This window comes from Eubalaena glacialis, chromosome 3 (assembly GCF_028564815.1).
Source record: "Eubalaena glacialis isolate mEubGla1 chromosome 3, mEubGla1.1.hap2.+ XY, whole genome shotgun sequence".
Taxonomy (NCBI): domain Eukaryota; kingdom Metazoa; phylum Chordata; class Mammalia; order Artiodactyla; family Balaenidae; genus Eubalaena; species Eubalaena glacialis.
Window position 1 is genome coordinate 65,793,989 of NC_083718.1, and position 19,893 is coordinate 65,813,881.

The 19,893-nt window shown below is 35.0% G+C and overlaps 1 protein-coding gene across 3 annotated transcripts in view; it reads right to left on the reverse strand.

The window, feature by feature from the left end:
• Nucleotides 1–19,893, reverse strand: part of POU2F1 (POU class 2 homeobox 1) — a 170,861-nt gene that overhangs the window by 77,062 nt on the left and 73,906 nt on the right. For all 3 annotated transcript variants that reach the window (XM_061183143.1, XM_061183142.1, XM_061183141.1), the window contains exon 2: nt 2,097–2,162. In XM_061183143.1, the coding sequence (XP_061039126.1) occupies nt 2,097–2,154 (58 nt within the window). In that variant the 5' untranslated portion in view covers nt 2,155–2,162. The remainder of the gene's footprint in view (nt 1–2,096; nt 2,163–19,893) is intronic.

The following is a 19,893-nucleotide window of genomic DNA, read 5'->3' on the forward strand; positions in this document are numbered from 1 at the left end:
CAATTTCTCTTATTATTTCATTAGCAGTAATTCTTGTGAAAAAGGAATAAAACTTTTCCCTATTTGTAAAATCAACTACCATTGCTGGTGGTGGAAATAAAAAAGTCTAAGAAAGCACTGGTTTTCAGCCATAAAATCAGAGTCTTAGAGACATTAAAAAGTAAAATATCTAAATTCATACTGCTTAGCTCTATGGTGAATGAGTCTGCCATGCACTCCATATTAAAACAGGGCAAGAAATTCATGGGACTGTTTCAGCAAGTGTTCCAGCTAGAATTTATCTTACATAGCTCTATAAATGGTTTTAGACCCAAATACATATATACAAAGCTTTGCTTAAATTTTCAGTTTTATTTTTTTACAGTTCATGGGAGAAACCATATGCAGGGTGTAAACCATATGCAGGGTGTAAATCCTAATCCTGCCTTTATTTCCTGGCTGGTTTTGTGCCTCAATTTCCTATTCCTTGAAATAATGCCTAACTTGCAGGGCTGCCATAAGAACTCAAAAATCAGGTAATGCATACAGTGCTTAAGATTTTTAAAAACATGTCATCAGGGTTTTATTAAATGTGGTGCTCGATAAATGGTAGCTACTGAAACTTCTATTATAGTAATGGATTCCCAAGGAATCCGATATAGTGTTTTTTTCAGTGTTCTCCAATCATTCTGAGTCTGTTTCTCTTCCCTAAGAAATACATGCCTCTTCTTTGAATCTGAATTCTTTAGGCATGGGTGTCCTGCTCACTCTCTTCTAGTGTCTTAATGGGATCAACTGCCCTATTTCTCTCTGCAAACAAGTCCCACACCTAAGCTAGGTGGCCAAAATACTGGCAGAGGGACTGCTGCTACAAAAAAATGCAAGGCGGAGCCCAAACGGGACAGAAAGGAGACTGGCTGACACTTCAGACAGAATAGAATGCTGCCCTTCCCCTTCACGGGATGTATTTACAGCAGTCTACCTGGCTAGCCTCAGTTGGAGTAACTTGAGAGACATGTTAAATACAGCAGGAAGCCCCACTGCTCAGTTTCACATAAAGAGGCAGGTATGCTTTAGAGATTAAAAGATTAACAAGTATCTCCAGGTACCAAAAAAGTTTAAACGAAAGATATGTAGGCAGGAAGCTGCTGTATTGGTTCAACTCATCTACTTCAAATTAAAAGGTGTTGTGGCCAGTAGGGGTGGAAAACAAAGACAGTCTCCAAGAGTGACTCTCATTTTTACTATCTCTCATAGTTAGGCATTTTAAAAATCACAAGTCAAAGAGGCAACGCTCTCTGCTAGTAAAAACCTAGTGAAACTATTACTTTCTGGGTATCCCTGCCCATAATTCCCTTCTTAAATGGTTGATAAAGACACATAGTCATAGTCATAGGCTGTGGAGACAATCTATCCTTTACGGACTCACCTTCCTCCCATGGGGGCCTCAGTTTCCTCATTTTTATGGTATTAATTTTCTCTCGATACAGGGTTTAATCAAGTGTAAATTTTTTTTAAAAAATTACCAAATAAAAGGATGTATTAGAAACAGGTGTGTGTTTTTATCTACTCACAATACCATAACTTCAATACAATTTATACTGAATGTGGATAAGATTTCCCATTTTGATTAACACCGATAACAAGAGCAACGTTTTTGTTACAGCCATTCAACTTTTTTGAATGGCTACTGTGTAGCTGGCACCATGCTTAACACATTTCCTTCAATACTCACAATGACTTATGAAATTTATTATCCCCATTTTATAGGTGAACAAATTAAGTCTTTTTCAAAAAGACTGGGGAAACTGCCTGAAGTCACACAGCTTAGTAAGTGGCTAGTAAGTCATTCCCAGAACTAACTGACACAAAGGACTAGTCTCTCAACTACTCTGTAGTTTCTCTGATATATGGCAGCAAAAGACGAAACAATCTGCAGAAGAAGTTAGATAATCTTAAGTCAATACAATCCCAGTTCCTGCAAATACTAATATTTGACAACTCAATACTCAAATTAGTCTTTATTCACCGAATACAAGTCACAGTTAAATGGGAAGTTTCTTCTTTTAGCTCTATTACATCTAATTAAAAAGCTGGATCTGAGAACGATCTTGTACCTGTGTTGCCATCTCCACTCTCCATAGATGGTTTACTGGTTTCTGACGGATTGTTCATTCTTGAGTCTGCAATAAATCAGAAGAGAATAGGTTTTGAAAACATTGGGGATGTGGTTAGGGAGGCAAAATTGTGGCAAAGGAAAAGGTCAAGAATATTGACTATTGTTACAGTCCTACAGTTCAAGGAGAGATGGTATCAACATTAAAACATTGAAAACTGTAATAAAATTTTATCTGAAAGAAATTCAGGATTCCCTTAACTCTGAAGTGATCCACAAATAAATTGTCTTTCTAAAGAACCTTAAGATTCTTCCAAGAGAAATATCAGAAATCTAACCTGCAAAAAAAATTATAATAGAGAGTAAAATATAAAAAAGAGAAAAAATGTTTTATAATATGAAGCATAAAGTATATTAAATAAACAAAGTTGGGGTGGGGAGGAGGAGAGAAGTACCTCACAAAGTAAAATATGTTATTCCCAAATAAAGTTTCTTTTTTCGTAAGTAAAGATATTCATTAATTGTAACCTAAATAATCTACTGGTAATCTTGATTACAGACTGGACAATACCTCAACCTAACAGAATAAAATGAAAACATGTCTAAGAAAAATATCTCCATATTTACTCCCCACCCCCTCCCCCAGAACAAACTAAACATGCGTCAAAGTGAGAATATAACAAATTCATACCTCAATCATAAACCAGTACAGAAGCTGGACTACAAGGCATAACAGATACATCTAATAACTGCAAAATTAAATCACAACCACACCCAGTTAAAAATTATAGTGCCTTGATATCCTAAGTGAATGCTTTCATAGTAATACGTTTTCATCAAGCAATATTAAGTATCCTAGAAGATATGCAAGAGGAAAGACAAGAACAAGTCTGCTTTTCTTCTACCTCTTCTAAAGGGTAAAAACTATACATTTAATATGTATCTTATTCTACTTCTCCTGTGAACTCAAACTTAGCATATTTATAATCAAAGAAGTTTACTATCAAGCAAGTTCTACCTTTTCCCTCAATGGGTTAAGAACCATTTAACTGTAATTATTAGCAGAGAATAATACTTAAACTATATATTATATTCAATTTCTTGACTGAAGAGCCCATTTTGTCATCTGCTTAAATGTTTAACTAGAAAATCAAAACAATCATTAGTAGTCCCAACCATGTTGTCCATGGTTACTTTATCCACATGCATAACTGATGAGAAAGAATCAAGAATCCTTCTCTCATAAATTTCATTTCCAACCTGGAAGCTGTGTAATAGCTTTTTAAATACAGCTTTTGAAACAAATGCTTGCCTTATGGGCTTAAGGAGCTCTATCATATATTTGTTTTGTTCTTCACATGTTCAAAGGGTTCAAATTTGTATGTCTGTGGTCATAAATGATGGTAGTTCTATAACTTCCTTCCCCCTACAGAAAAATTTAAATATCATCTGAAAGCATACTAAGGTTTGAAAGGAACAGGTGTACAGCTTAGTAAACATCAGCTTTCTGAATGACTTAACCAAAATCTTGTGAAAGTCAACAAAAACCACAACAAATGTAATAGAATACACCATTAAGCATACATGCTGCTCAATGCTTCCTTTAGAATGTATTTTAAAAGAAAGTGGGAAAAAATGATGAAGTAGTTAACATTCATCAGAAGGGTAACAATGTTTTCCACATACCATAAAAACAAAGCTGTAGGCATAATTCTCAACAAGTCATGACCTGTACAACTCATATCCTGATTTCCACATCTAAAAATTAAAAATTATGTCACAGGTATTCTATGTGAATCTTCTATGCATTTTCTATTAAACTGTCAAGAGTTTAATACACATACACAAAAATAAATAAAACCAAATCCTAATTAACTGTACAACTATGAATGTTGTACATTGGAATGGAATGGAAGAATGTTTAAATGATATTTACTGTGAACTGAAAATTACAGATATAATGTCTAATTCTAAAATATAATGCTAAAAATATTTCAGAAAGGTACTTTCCTTTCCTTTCTTGAGTTCCCAACTTAGTAGATATAAAAGAATAAATACAAGTAAGTTCTTTTTTTGATATGTGAAGTTTGTTTTTTCTCTCCAGGCACACTGAACTGACTGTATGAGTCTAATACACAGTCTACAGGTTGCTTTTGGATTGAATTCTTGACATCAGTTTGTTATTTTAGTCATTAACCCTTTTAATAGTGATTTTTATCATGCTGTACAAGTATTAGTACTACCCTGGGTTTAGGCCATGCCTTCCAGCTAAAAATTCAAACATTTTCAGAACTATCATTTTATTTTATCCTGAGCTACTGTGATGGTGATGGGGGGCAGCCTCAATTTTTCAAGCAGGAAAAATTACCTACAGGAAAAAAAAATCATTTGTAGAGGTTTTAAAACTAAGATATCAGAGACTTGGAGTTCTTATCATCACCTGGAGAGGTGACCAGAGTAACCCAAAGAGGTTTCAGCAATTTTGCATACAAACAGAAAAAACTCAACACAAAATATGGCCACCATGGTCACAGTAAGTCTAAAAACCAAAATGCCTCAATCTATTTTAAATCTTAATCACCAAAGAGAGTTTATATATTCAAGCCACACATCCCCCTCCCCAAATCTTGTTGTTCTATAGGAAAAACTCTAAAAACAGGCTTTCCAGCACTTAAAAATGGTTTCCTGAAGAACAGAAGTTGATTTTTTAAAAATAAAAAAGGCTAGTATTAGCCAAAATTTGAAAACAGTTAACAGTTTCTAAAATCTGGAAATTGATCAACAGTCCTATTGCAGTAACCATTCCAATAACCTTCTGCATTAGCATTTATGGGAACAACTATGCACTATGGCTCCATCTTATTTTTCACTAGGCATTTTTTATATAAGACATTCACATTCGGTATGCAAAACTTTTTTTATTAATATGTACATATTATTTAGGTACACTTTATACCGTCTTTCAGATTTAGACTGTTTTTAGAACTACATGAAATGCTCTCAATAGAAATTTCCAAAAAGCAAAAATGTCCTCCATTCAAGTTGAACTCTAAATCCACACTATTTACTGAAAATATCCTCTGAACCAGAAGAGCTAGTGGTAGGGAGGGACCTACTGCAAACTCAAGCAGGCTTGTGCTTTGCAAATGCTTTCCTCCTTCCCAGCTCAATCCACTTCTCCCCCCTCCCCGAAGTTGGTTGCATATGCGATTAAGCATTTATGCATAGTCAACTCCACACACGCTATTTCCATATTAAAGCTTATAAGAAAGAACCGTGCTGGTACCCACCTAGAACATAGTCACTGCAGTCCAGCATTGCTGTGAAATCTTCTAGAGGTTCAGACAGTCCAAAGCAAGGAAGAAACAGGTAGCGGTATGGGGTAGGGGAAAGAAGGTACTATTATTTCTAACAAATCTACACTATACTCTTAAAAGAACAAGGGTGGGAGGTGGAAAGTGGATTGGGGGAGAAGCGAAATACAACTTCAGTTACACCATAGCAATCTTCAACTGAATAAGGAAACTTCAGTTGCTCAGAGGAGTTTTAGTCTCTCCTACCAGCTAGGACTGACATTGTCAAGGCAACTGAAGCATGAAAAGTTCCTCTTTTTGTAATAAAATAGAAACAAAGATTGCAGCTGGCAGTTTCCATAATGAAGCTTAATCAGTATGCGCGTGATTAGGGCCTTATGCAAATCTCTCCTCGTTAGCACAGCAGCCAGTACTTTGAAGTCCACGAACAATTCATTTACAGAATACACTGAAAGCACCCCCTGCATAATTTAAATCACTGCATAAATATTTATCAGTCCATTTGCATATTAATTGGCAGTGCATGAAGGGAAAAATTATCTCCCGAGTGCCAGCATAATAATTAGGAGGATAAAATGAGATTTCTTCCAATGGCCTGGCTTCTTGGACCTAACTTGAGATAGTACCAGGGGAGAAGGGAGGGACAGAAGACAGTTCTGTTAAAATGCCACTGAAATGACACGTACAAATTAGAAACAACTCTACAGACTTAAGCACCTTTAATCTTATTCCTGCTGGCAACAATGACTTCAGTAATAAGGGGATTTGCAAAAAGCTTTGTACACAATCCAAATAATCCCAAGGAAACAATTAGCAAGGTAGAAGCAGAACATAGGGCTGTCAAGATGGTGCTAGCCTACTGATAGAGAATTTTCCAAATATTAACATACACTGTCAGGTGAAAGTCCTACTTTAAAACGAGGCACCAGTGTAAATCCAGAAGCAGTGTAGGATCTATAAAATTATCTTCCAGAGTATGAAAATTCATTATCTACAAATCCTTTTATACTACCAAATTAACCAAACAGATTAGTTGAATGCCACATATCATACAATATCCTTCCCCCATCAAAATCAATCTAAATTGTATGACAGTCTGTTATTTACAATATCAATCATCAAAAAATGGGTCATGTAAATTGTAGAATTAGTATTTTCAAGTAAATTTCACATAATGTATATGAATCTAGACTTAGAATACTTACAAAAGAATATATTTATTTAAAGTGAATTTACAAGGTAAAACATCAACCCCAAATTTTTTAGGCATTACCATATGACAACATTCCAATGTTATCATCATAGACAATTCAGAAGATTTATAAAAACCCATGAAATAGGCATTATTACCCCCCTTTTAAAATAAGGAAACTGAGGCACAGAGAGCTGAAGTACTTTATCTAATGTCACACTAATAATCTGGAGTCAGGATTTAAAACCAGATTTTGCTGACATTAAAATTTGAGCTCTTGGCTACTATTATACCTATGGACAAGTTATACAGTTAAGGAACTGGTAGGCATAGGGGGCTTGAATCAAGCAGCAGACTAAAATAGCTTACTTTCAGTGTAGTAAGGAAGCCAATAATTGGTGACAACAATTTTGTGTTTAAAAGTCAAGTGTGTATGGATACACAGAAGAGTGCACTAGACTTGAGAGTTCTCAAGGGTATTATTCCGTTAACAATTGCTTTTATTTAGAACTAATCTTCAAGCATGCCAAGTGTCTGATTTTTAAAAATATGTATGTACCTTTTCCCAACATTAAGGATGAAATTAAATTCAACATGCATATGAGGAAATGAAAGACAACATTTCTATAAGGGACCTTCAAAAGATTTCCCTGCAAGTCAATAACTTTGCTAGGAACAGAACCAAAAACCTTTCTTAACTTTTAGATCAGCACTCTATTTATACTGCTAGTTTTTCTATGTTTTACAGAACCACAAAATCCATATAAGGAGAGGGTTTGGGGGAGAAATTTAACAATGACGTGTAGTACCCATGAGACTTACCCTCTTTGAACCTTCCTTTTCTCATCTGTAAAATGATACTATCTTTTTCATGAGGTTCCTGTGAGGATAAATGTGCTTGTGCTTCTCAGACTAGACCTTGGACCGGAGCATGAGGTAGTTGTGCCAGGGAAGACATCAAGACACACGATAAACATGGTGCATCCTTTAAGAACATTGATTTTATTCAATAATGAATCATAATACTTTTTAGTAAAACAATCAAGAATATATTATGGAACAGAATACAAAATTCAAATGAGTTTTTAAGGTAGAGTGTATTGGATTATACAACTTCTACTTGGTGGGAGAATATGAGAAGAAATGATGAATGTGAATAAATGTTTCTTTCCTTCCTCTTCTGCCTTCATAAAATTTTACATTTATTGCCTGCATTTATCATAGAATCTCTCTGCATCTTACCATCTACCTCTTCGTACTGCATGCAGTAATACCTCTAAACTACCTTTCTTATGCCAATTAGGTCTTTCATACATTAGTTAAGGATGACTTATAGCGACAGCCAGACAATCACTGCCAACTAAGGAGTATTTGCTGGAAGGTACCTTGCAGGGCAGGACTTCAGTAGTATAATAATCCTCCTCCCCCTCAGGCCAAGAGAGTCCCACAGGGTCTCTGCACGGCAGGCCTATAGCTCACCAACTCACATAGGTTACTATGCAAAGTGGGACCTCCTTCCCCTCTGCTGCACAACTCACTATCTTCACTGCAGGAAGAGGGAGAGGGGCAAAAGAAGGAGGCAGCACTGAGATGCAGCTATCCAGAGTGACAGGAAGCCTCACCTTACCCAGGCAGCTGACTCGGTCACAATGGTGGGGGTGAGAAAACTCCCCTCCTGCCACTCTTGATCTAGGTACTTTGTGCATTCTAGAAGGCAGGCTTAAATACTAGAAGTTTGTCCAGGCCTTCTACAGTTGGACTGGGAGAGGGATGGCCACCATTTCTCCCCTATAGTCCCTTAACCGTGGAACAGCTGATCTGAAAGAGGGAAAGAGCTTTTCCCACGAAGTCTCAAATGTTCACCTCATTTGGTCCTCTGTCTGAAATACCAGATTAAAACTTAACCTAAAAAGAATACCCTTTTTAAAAAGGAAAACCATTTCTGGGAAGTTTGTAGGATTGTTATTCACACTTCAGCATGAATTAATCCAATTAAATTGCTTTCCTTTAAGACCTAGTTTAGGAGTTGATTAGTGAGGTAATGGTTGTTTCCATTGGAAAAGAGGCCAATAAACTCTTTTTTTTAAAAAAAATTTACTTTTTTTTGAAGTATGGTTGATTTACAGTGTTTCAGATGTACAGCAAAATGATTCAGATATATATATATCTTTTTCAGATTCTTTTCCGTTAAAGGTTATTACAAGACATTGATTATAGTTCCCTGTGCTATACAGTATATCCTTGTTGTTTACCTATTTTATACATAGTAGTGTGTATATGCCAATCCCAAATTTCCAATTTATCTCCCTCCCCCATCTCCCTTGGTAACCATAAGTTTGTTTTCTATGTCTGTGAGTCTATTTCTGTTTTGTAAATAAGTTCATCTATAGAATTTTTTAAGTTTCCACATATAAATGATATATGATATTTGTCTTTCTCTGTCTGATTTACTTCACTTAATATGATAATCTCTAGGTCCATCCATGTTGCTACAGATGGCATTATTTCATTCTTTTTAATGGCTGAGTAATATACCACTGTGTATATATATCACATCTTCTTTATCTGTTCATCTGCTGATGGACACTTAGGTTGCTTCCAGGTCTTGGCTACTGTAAACAGTGCTGCTATGAACATTGAGGTGCACGTACCTTTCTGAGTTAAGAGTTTTCTCCGGATATATGCCCAGGAATGGGATTGCAGGATCATATGGTAACCCTATTTTTAGTTCTGAAAGGAATCTCCATACTTTTCCCCATAATGGCTGTACCAATTTACACTCCCACCAACAATGTAGGAGGGTTCCTTTTTCTCCACACCCTCTCCAGCATTTATTATTTGTAGACTTATTTCTGATGGCCATTTTGACTGGCATATGTGAATGATGCCCCCTAAGGCTGCAATACAGGGATTTCAGTGCTTTAAAAAAAAAAAAAAAAAAAAAAAAAAACAACCCAAAATGGAATGTCTATCATTTACTAAAAATTTAGATGGGCAAATACCAAGAAAGAATTTACTTTATCAATTTGGCTATTAAGCACTGCCAAATAACAAGAGATCTGAAGGATAATCTTATTTCATAAAAAGTAAACTGAGGCCTAGAGAATGACTCTTAGGTGACACAGCTATTAAGTAGCAGAGAAAGTGGGGGTGGGGGGTATATAATAAGAAAGTATGAGAGGAAAATAAGTACAATAAAATATGCTGAAACTCTTACCACATGACACAGAGATCTGTAGTTGTTGGTCAATTAAAAAGGTCAACTTAAATATAAAACCATTTATACATACCTTAAACATTTCATTTTAACACAAAGCACAAAAATATACATTCATTCACCAACCTTTTGATGTTGGACTAAAGCCTTTGCTTTAAGTTTGGATCCACTAACTTGAATTTCCTCTTCTTTCTAGGATAAATCATGCCCTTAATACACAGTCTAATATTTCCAGTTTCAATTTCTTTAGCTTTATTTTTCAAGCTTATCACATTTTCACATTTTACATATGCGTATAAAATAAATATTAAAAACTCAAGAAAAATTTCATGAAACAATGCTCCTTCCTAGGTGTAATGCACTCTGATATGTTCTAATATATATATATATTTTTTTTAATTGATTTAAACCTACTAAAGTGATTCCATGACCCATGGACTGAAAACTGCTTAAAAGACACGTGAAGCAATCTGAGTACAGAATCTTTTTCCTTCTTACTTACTTTTTTGTTTTTTAAAGAATAATTTATCCCTGATATTTTACAGCTCCCTTGGTCACATCTAATTCAGCAGTATTTTTTTTTACTTATTACCCTTTAGCAAATCTTTTCAAAGCATTCAACTTAAGTTTTCACAGAAACATCACTTCTCTTTCCCTTGATTTATATAATAATTATTTAAATTGTGTGATTAAAATAATTATAAACCAGCATGAAAAGGCTTGAGAGCACAAATGTGTAAATGACTCCTGATACCCATACAACTCCAGCAGCAGCAGCAGATATGCACAGACATACTAATGAGTGAGCATTCAGCAGGCTGTAGGGGAATCATCAGTATGTTTCAAGCAAGAATTCTCAGGGCATCAGTTAATTGGATCAGTCATTTAAGAGGTGGTTTGTTAAGAAAGCTACCACACTAGAAAGCAGCTAGTATTAAGTGGCTCATGCTCTGGTGTCTTCCTTAACCTGTGCTATCTTATTTTTCTACAGCCATGCCATAGCTCATTTCCTGCTCAGTCCAACACTCTGGCATCTTTTCAGTAAACATAGCAACATTACAAAATCCAATCCTGAATTGCTTAGCTGCAAAAGCTTAAATCTTGTGTAGCTCTACTAAAGTTTTACCATTACACTAAACTTTTCTGTCTAGTCTATCTTATCATCCTGTTTCTTTACTTCTATAACTGTCTTTTATTTGTTCTAATGTAAAGAGATTTACAAAGTCATTTATTTCATGTATGAACACATTCAACAAGTATTTACTAAGTGCTGCCAGACACCAGGATAGGAATTGGGCCTACAACGCTTAGCCACAGAATGCTTACAATTCAATAGTAGACAGAAATATTAAGCAATCATCTAAATACAGAATTACAAAGTGTGAAAATTCCATGGAAGAAAAGATCAGGTGACAACATGGCTTTAACACAGGCCTATAATTTGGCTTGACATCCTTGGCTACTATTAGAGTTCTCTAACTTTAAGAAATGGAATGTGACTTTTTCTCTGATTCCATTTACTAACACCATGAAAAACAGGCTTTGTTTTATTTAAAACCACATGCTGCTTTGTTTATTGTCATTCATCCTTTGAACTACTTTGTTTCACTTCTGATATTGGTAATTTGTGTCTTCTCTCTTTTTATCTCTCTCTTACTCCCAGGTTTCATAAATTTGTGTGAAAATACAGGTAACAAGTATCCCAAAGTTCTACATGAGATACAAAATCTAAAGATATACTCCTTCACTAAACTAATTAAAATGTTCTTCAGACTAATCAGATGTTATTAATATCTCTTACTATTAACAGTACAGTGGCAGTCATTCCATAAACATTTACTAACTCTCAATCTGTCTGAAATACCGTTCCCTCCCTATATCAACTAGTGAAAAGTCTATCTATCCTATAAAGACAGGCTCAAAAGTTATGACCACAGATCTTCATTCCCCTCACTGTCAAGTAACTATTTGTTTCCCTGAAATCCTATAGCAATGATAATATCCCTCTCTTTTGTTTTTAACTTTCTACTTTGAAATAGTTAGAAATTCATAGGAATTTATAGAGACAGGTCTCATGCACTCTTCATCCAGTTTCCCCCACTGGTTACATCTTATATAACTAACAGTACAGTACAACTAACAGTACAAATCCAGGAAACTGGTATAGAGCATATGTAAAGTTCTATGTTATTTTACTGTCACGTGTGTAGATTCATGTAACCACCACTGCAATCAAAATACAGAACTATTTTGTCACAAAGAATTCCCTGCTGCTACCCCACTATAGGCATATCCACTCCTCTCCCTCTGGCTATTCCTAATCCTTAACAATCACTCATCTGCCATCCATTTTTATAATTTTGTCATTTTGGGATTATACAAATGCAATCATACAGTATATGACCATTTGAGGTTGGCATTTTTTACTCACCATAATGCCCTCAAGACCCTTCCAAGTTATTCTGTGTATCAACAGTTTATTCCTTTTCATTGCTGAACAGAGTAGTGCATGGTATGGATGTACCATAGTTTGTCTAACCATTCACCAATTAAGGGACTTTTTGGTTGCTTCCAGTTTGGGGTCATTACAAATAAAGCTGCTATAAACATTCATAAATGGCATGTACATAGGATCACAAGCTCCACCCTGGGAGAAAGTATTTGCAAAAGACGTATCTGACTCTCATCTATAATATACAAAGCACATTCACGTACATATTTTTATGTGGACATAAATTTTTTTTTCTCTGGGATAAATGCACAGAAGTGAGATTGCTTGGTCATATGATAAGTATATATTTAGTTTTAAAGAAAATTCCAAATATTTTCCAGAATGGCTGTACCATTTGACATTCTCAAAACAATGTATGAGAAATCCAGTTTTTCTAAATCTACATCAGCATTTGGTAGTGTCATAACCTTTTATTTTAGCTGTTTTAATAGGTATGCCGTAATATCTCATGGTGGTCTTAATCTGCATTTCCTCAATGGCTTATGGACCATCTTTTTATATGCTTATTTACCATTCATATATCCTCTTCAGTGACATGTCTATTCTTTCTTGAATTTTTTTAGAAATGCAAAAATCTCTTTTTTTTTTTTTTGGCTGCACCACGTGGCTTGTGGGATTTTAGTTCCCCGACCAGGAATTGAACCCAGGCCCTCGGCAGTGAGAGCATGGAGTCCTAACCACTGGACCTCCAGGGAATTCCCCCCAAATCTCTATTTTCTAATGGATTGGTTTTTTTCGGGTTCAGTTTTGAGAGTTCTTCATATACTGTAGATAATCATCTTTTATCAGATATGTGCTTTGCAAATGTTTTTCCTCATTGTGGAGCTTGACTCTTCATCCTTTTAGCAGAGTTTTGCACACAGAAAAACTTTTTAATTTTGATAAAGTCCAGTTTATCAATTTTTTTCTTTTATGGACTGTGCTCCTGGTGTCGTGATTAAGCACTTTTCACCAAGCCCTACATCCTGAAAATTTTCTTCTGTTTTTATCCTAGTGTGAGGTTTAGGTTAAAGGTTCTTCCCCCACCCCTCCCCAAATCATTTGTCAAAAAGACTATTCTTCCTCCACTGAATTGCTTTTGTACTTTAGTCACAAATCCATTGGCTGTACTTGTGTCGATATTTATGGGTTTTCTATTCTATTCCATTGATCAATGTGTCAATGCCTCTACTGATAAAGCCCTGAGGTTTGATTCCTACAGCTATATAAAAAGTCTTGAAATTAAAGACTGATTCTTCCCACTTTATTTTTCTTTTTCAAAATTTTGTTAGCTATTCTAATTAGCCTGCATTCCTGTATTAATTTGAGAATAATCTTATCTATTAAAATCTTAACAGAATTAACAGATAGATGCTACTATATATAAAATAGATAAGGAACAAGGACAATATCTTGTAATAAACTATAATGGAAAAGAATCTAAAAAAGAATACATATATATACATATGCTTTTCAGCATATATATATATATATATATATATATATATATATATATATATATCACTTTGCTGTATACCCAAAACTAACAACATTGTACATCAGTATTTCAATCAAAAAAACAAAAGAATCTTAGGGGCATTTTGAGAGGAACTGCATTAAACCTGTATATCAGTTGGGGAAGAATTTATCTTTCCTATGTTGAATCTCCTAATCCATGAACACAGTACATCTCTCCATTTCCGTATATCTTCCTTGATTTCTCCCATCAGCATTTTGTAGTTTTCAGCATAAAAGTCCTGAACATGTTCTGTTGGATCTAAAATTAAGTATTTTTTTTTTTAGTCATTCTTTCAGGGTAAGGCTGCTAGAAACAAATTCTCTTTGTTTTCCTCCATCTAAGAATGTCTTGATTTCTCCTTCATTCCTGAAGAATATTTTTCCCAGATATAGAATTTGAGGTTTTGAGCTCTTTCTGTACTTGAAAAATGTTACCCCGCTGTCTCCCAGCCTCCATGGTTTCTGATAAGAAATCCATTATCATTGGAATGTTTTTTCCCCATACGTAAGGTGTCATTTCTCTCTCACTATTTTCAAGATTTTTCCTTTGTCTTTAAGTTTACATAAGTTTTATGATGTGTCTTACAGATTTCTTCAGGTTTATCTTGTCTGGAATTTGCTCAGCTTCTTGGATGTGTAGGTTTATGTCTTCTGCCAAGTTTGGCAAGTTTTCATCCATTATTTCAAGTACTTCTTGGCCCTGCCTGCTTTCCCCTCTCCTTCTCTTACTCTTGTTGTAGTCTTTTTTTTGTCATAATCCTATAGGTACCTGAGGCTCTGTTCATTTATTTGTTCAATTTCTCCTTCTTGTTCAGATTGGGTAATTTCTACTGTTCTATCTTACAGATCACTCTGTCCCCTCCATTCTGCTGTAAGCCTACCCAGTGAGTTTTTTATTTCAGTTACTATGGTTTTCAATTCTAAAATTTCCATTTAGTTCTTTTTTTTTTAATATAAATATATTTATTTATTTTTTGGCTGTGTTGGGTTTTCATTGCTGTGCGCAGGCTTTCTCTGGTTGCAGCGAGCAGTGGCTCCTCTTCCTTGCGGTGCACGGGTTTCTCATTGGGCAGCTTCTCTTGTTGCGGGGCACGGGCTCTAGGATGCGTGGGCTTCAGTAGTTGTGGCTCGCGGGCTCTAGAGCACAGGCTCAGTAGTTGTGGTGCGCGGGCTTAGCTGCTCTGTGGCATGTGGGATCTTCCCGGACCAGGGATCAAACCTGTGTCCCCTGCATTGGCAGGCAGATTCTTAACCACTGCGCCACCAAGGAAGTTCCTCCATTTAGTTCTTTATATTTTCTGTTTCTTTAATGAGGCTTTCTGCTTTTTCACTGAGACTTTATATTTTATTTTTTATTTCTCTCCTTTTACTGCTTTGGTGAAGAAATTACCAGTGGAAGTGCTTTAAAAAATTATGGGAATATGTGAAAAAGAAACAGAAACCAGCCTGAAATGTCTCCCATGGACAGACTTTTGGACAATTTGAACAAAGTAAATAAAAATAATAATGAATTATAACCATTACTCATAGGAATTCATGAGTCCATGCTGATATAAATAAATAAACAGGGAGAAGAGAATGTTCTTCCTTACAGTAGAATGTCAAGAAAATTAACATTTGGAAACCATCACAGCAGTAAGTTCAGTCAAGAAACAACTGATACTAAATCTAGTGGGCAAAAATTTACAGTTTGCCCACAAAATATATATTAATTACAAAGGGAAGAAGTGTAACTTGCAGTAAAGAAGCTTGGTAAACATCACCTTAATCGAGTGATCAAAGTTAATATCACTAGTCAGGGGATAAATCAAAATTGTGCAACCCTCCCCCCACCCCCCAAAAATGAGAACACAACTTCACTTCTGTGATATTCCTGCCACAGACACATAACCTGAGGAAGTATCACATAGCCCCAATTCAAACACATTCCACAAAATGTATTCTTCCAAAGTGTCACAGTGCTGAAAATCAAGGAAAGACTAAGAAACTATTCCAGATAAAAGAATACTAAAGAGACAACATGACAACTAAATGCAATGCATGATCCTGGATTGGATTCTTTTGCTATGAAGGGCATTTCTGAGACAACTAGAAAAATTTGAATATGGTCTATGGATTAGTTGATAGTAATGTATTATTGTAAATTTCTTGAGTTTATGTTTGTATCATGACTATGTAGAAGAATGTCCTTATTTGTAGGAATTATACACTGAAGTGTTTGGAAGTGATGGACCATCAAGTCTGAGACCTACTCTCAAAAGGTTCAGGGAAAAAGTTACTTGTACTATTTTGCAACTTTTCTAAAAGTCTAAAATAATTTTAAAAGAAAGATTTAGCAAAGAAAAAAGGGAAAAAGACAAGAGATCAACAAACTACCATACACTGTTTTATTATCCTAGTGGAGTCTTGCTCTCCCCACTCCTCAGAAATCTCTGATCAAAAGATGTGTATTAACACTGGCAACACTATAATTCTTACAGAATTGTGAAATGTATAGATAACCTAGCATCAGAGTGCACTTGAAACAAATTAAACAGTATTCTGACGGACATCTCAAAATATGAAGGAGTCTACATTCTAAAGCTCTACATTGAATTAATGGAAGTTCAGTAAAATTTATACTCAGATCTAAGCACTGAGTACTGAACAACTTTCCACAGTTGGTGTCGTATCCCTTATTTATTATCCAAAGAAAGAAAGAGCTTGAAATCCATTACAACCAAAAACTCTATTAAATATTTTAGAAACTCAGTTAATTTTAAATAAAATCTACCCAGGCATAAGAAAATATTAGAAAATGCATTTTAAATGTGGTATCATAGATTCTCCTGGTTTGGGCAAACTCAGGTACTCAAGGTATTTTACTAAAGAAGAGGAATTTTCTTTATACTTTCATCATTACATCTTCATTTAAGATAATCAGCTTTTGTTTATCCCAAAGCCAACCAGACACTTGAAATGTCTTAATTTCTGACTAATACTCTTTGCTGTAACATCAAAATTTTTTCATTAAGGGTGTCAACTAATTTTGAAAGGTCTGTTTTAAAAATATTTTAGGAAAATAATCATTGTTTGATGATCAACTATAATAAGTAAAAACACTGGAGAGACAAATGTTCAGTCTCACTAAATATACCCCTGGACTTGCTCAAAGTAGTTTAGTTTAAACATGTATTTATAATATACAAATATTATATACTTTTTGAGGGGGTATAAAACTTACACCTTGAAATTACATTATAAAATAGCTAATATGGGCTTCCCTGGTGGCGCAGTGGTTGAGAATCTGCCTGCCAATGCAGGGCACATGGGTTCGAGCCCTGGTCTGGGAAGATCCCACATGCCGCGGAGCAGCTAGGCCCATGAGCCACAACTACTGAGCCTGCGCGTCTGGAGCTTGTGCTCCGCAACAAGAGAGGCCGCGATAGTGAGAGGCCCACGCACCGCGATGAAGAGTGGCTCCCGCTTGCCATGACTAGAGAAAGCCCTCGCACAGAAACGAAGACCCAACACAGCCAAAAATAAATAAATAAATATAAAATACCTAATATGATTTCTATAGCTAAAATCATTACAGAGGAAGACACGGTTTTATGGTTTCTCTACACTACCTCAGTATGTCTCTAAAGTGCTCAGATTTTTGAATGGGTGAATTAAGAGAGGAAATAATTCCATAATCAGTATCAGTTAACAAGGGATAGGTTGGATTTACGATTAAATTTTAATTCCAAAAATAGACTGCATAGTTTAGTAATAGGCTTTGACATCAGAGAAAACTGTGTTTAAACTCCAGTTCTAGAATTCTAAAATTCTAAACTATATGACCCTTCCTAAGCCTCAGTTTCCTCATCTGTAAAACAGGTACAACCATACTCCCAAGGGTTCTCCTCAGATTTGAACAAAATGTATCCAAAAGCTTCAATGGCTCCTAGTAATTAATGGTTGTTAATATTATTGTTAATAGATAAAATATTTTACGTAGAATAAATAAAACCATTTCTTCTTTGCTGTTGCTACAGGAACATATTCACTTACACAAAAGGAAAATCCATATGAAATGTCACTATGGTTTGTTTATTCCCTTAGGCGTGTTAATTTATATTTAAGGTACTTAAAAAAATGAGAATTTTTAAAAGGCATGAGACTAGGAGTCTAGATTCTGATCTCAGCTCTACACTGCCTGAGGAAGCACTGAACTTCCTTAAACAAGTTACTTCATCATTGGTAAAATGTAGGTTATAATATTTTGATTATAGATTAATTTTATAAAACTATTATTTACAAAGAACTTCTATTAAACTACCACATAGGGATTATTGCTAATGTTATATTATCACGATAAAGATGATACTTAACATGTACCCTATTTGCATTAATTTCACAACTTTTTCAAAACAAACCAGAGCCTAATCTAAGTATTAGGGCAATCCTAAACTATTTTCCATTGAGGGCTAGGGCACAGGCATTCTAAGCATAACTCAATTATATCAATAAATATCAAACAAATTTCAGAGTTAAAAATGAAATATATATATTTAAGTCATTTTTATAGTCATTCCACAAAATTAAAGGCAATCATCATAACACCTGGATTTATCAGAGGCCACTAAATTAATAGCTTTTATTAGCAGAAAATATTTACCAGGTATAGAAAGACTGCATTCTTTCTTTGAATTGATTCATTGAAAACTGAGAGTAGTTTGGTAATTAAAAAGGCAGGAAAGCTCTTCTTACTTTTCCAGTCTATGAATACAAAAAGAGAAAAAGGCAAGACTGAGTAAGTTGTATAAAATAACCTAACACTTTAAGTGGGAACAACTACAAACAGTGGAGAACGCTGGATTACCCATCAAGGTATGGTTAGCTGCCTAAACATAAAGTGATTAGAGGCAGGCAGCGCTCTTGTGTCTACTTCCTCATCTACAAAATGGAGTTACTAGCACCTGCCCTTACTTCAGAAACGTGGAGGTAAATCAGAAAGTTCTTGGAACATGTATTATAAGGGGGTGGTCTTTCATGAAGCTAGATAAAAAAGCCTACTTAGTATTTTCTTTAAAGGGTATATTTCATTAACTTAACAAAAGACCCCAAAATCCAACACTAACCTCCCTCCAAATTTACAAGTATCTATTTCAACTGGCTATACCCACACACATAGATGATAGACATAAATGAATATAGATTGCTATCACTGTATTCTGGAAAAAGGTGCAAGATTACATTTTGTCTTTGAAAAATGAGAAAGATCAATACTTGGCACACACAGGTGTGTAAATTTACCATCACTGGTTGACCATCACATTCTTTGCCATGAGGCCTCAGAACCCTAATAGTAGGTTCAAGCAGCCAGCCTTAACAGATGAAGAGGAGATGGTACATGCACTGACTCTTATTTGCCAACTACCTCTACTACATAGCTTTGTTTGAATTAGTACAACTAATCAGTAATTGGTATAAATTAGTATAACTGATCGAGTAGTATAACATTAATGAAAACCATCTAATTTTTATATAACTGTACTCAGTACTCATGTTAACTAGATCATATAATTTTTTTTCTATACATTCTGTGATGTTCCTAACTACTTCATGAAACTTTGAACCAAGAGCTTAGTTAAGTTCAATGGTGCAAACAAAATCAAATATGTAAATAGTTGAAACTATCTTCTTAAAAAGGAGTTATTTTTGTGAGAGAAGGGGCTTATAGTAGCTCATAATACTTGAAAACAGAGATCAACATTAAAATTCTGCCACCATTCTCCAACAGTGGTCAAAAATTTACTAAGACATTTTATTATGTTATACAGCTGAAAAGAATTTTTTCTCTCTCTTGAAAAAAAAGTCTGATCTATATGTACTTTAACTTCTTTAAAAGAATTTCAAAATTGTTAAGTTGTAAGAGGATATACCTAAAACAAAAAGCAAAACAAAACAGAAACACATGGACAACTAAATACACAAAACAAATATAAACTTCAGCACAACCACCAAACTCCTCCAGAGCAGGAACTATAATGAATAAGGAAAACCCACCTACCCTTCCTCCTTTAGACCAATGTGATGGTT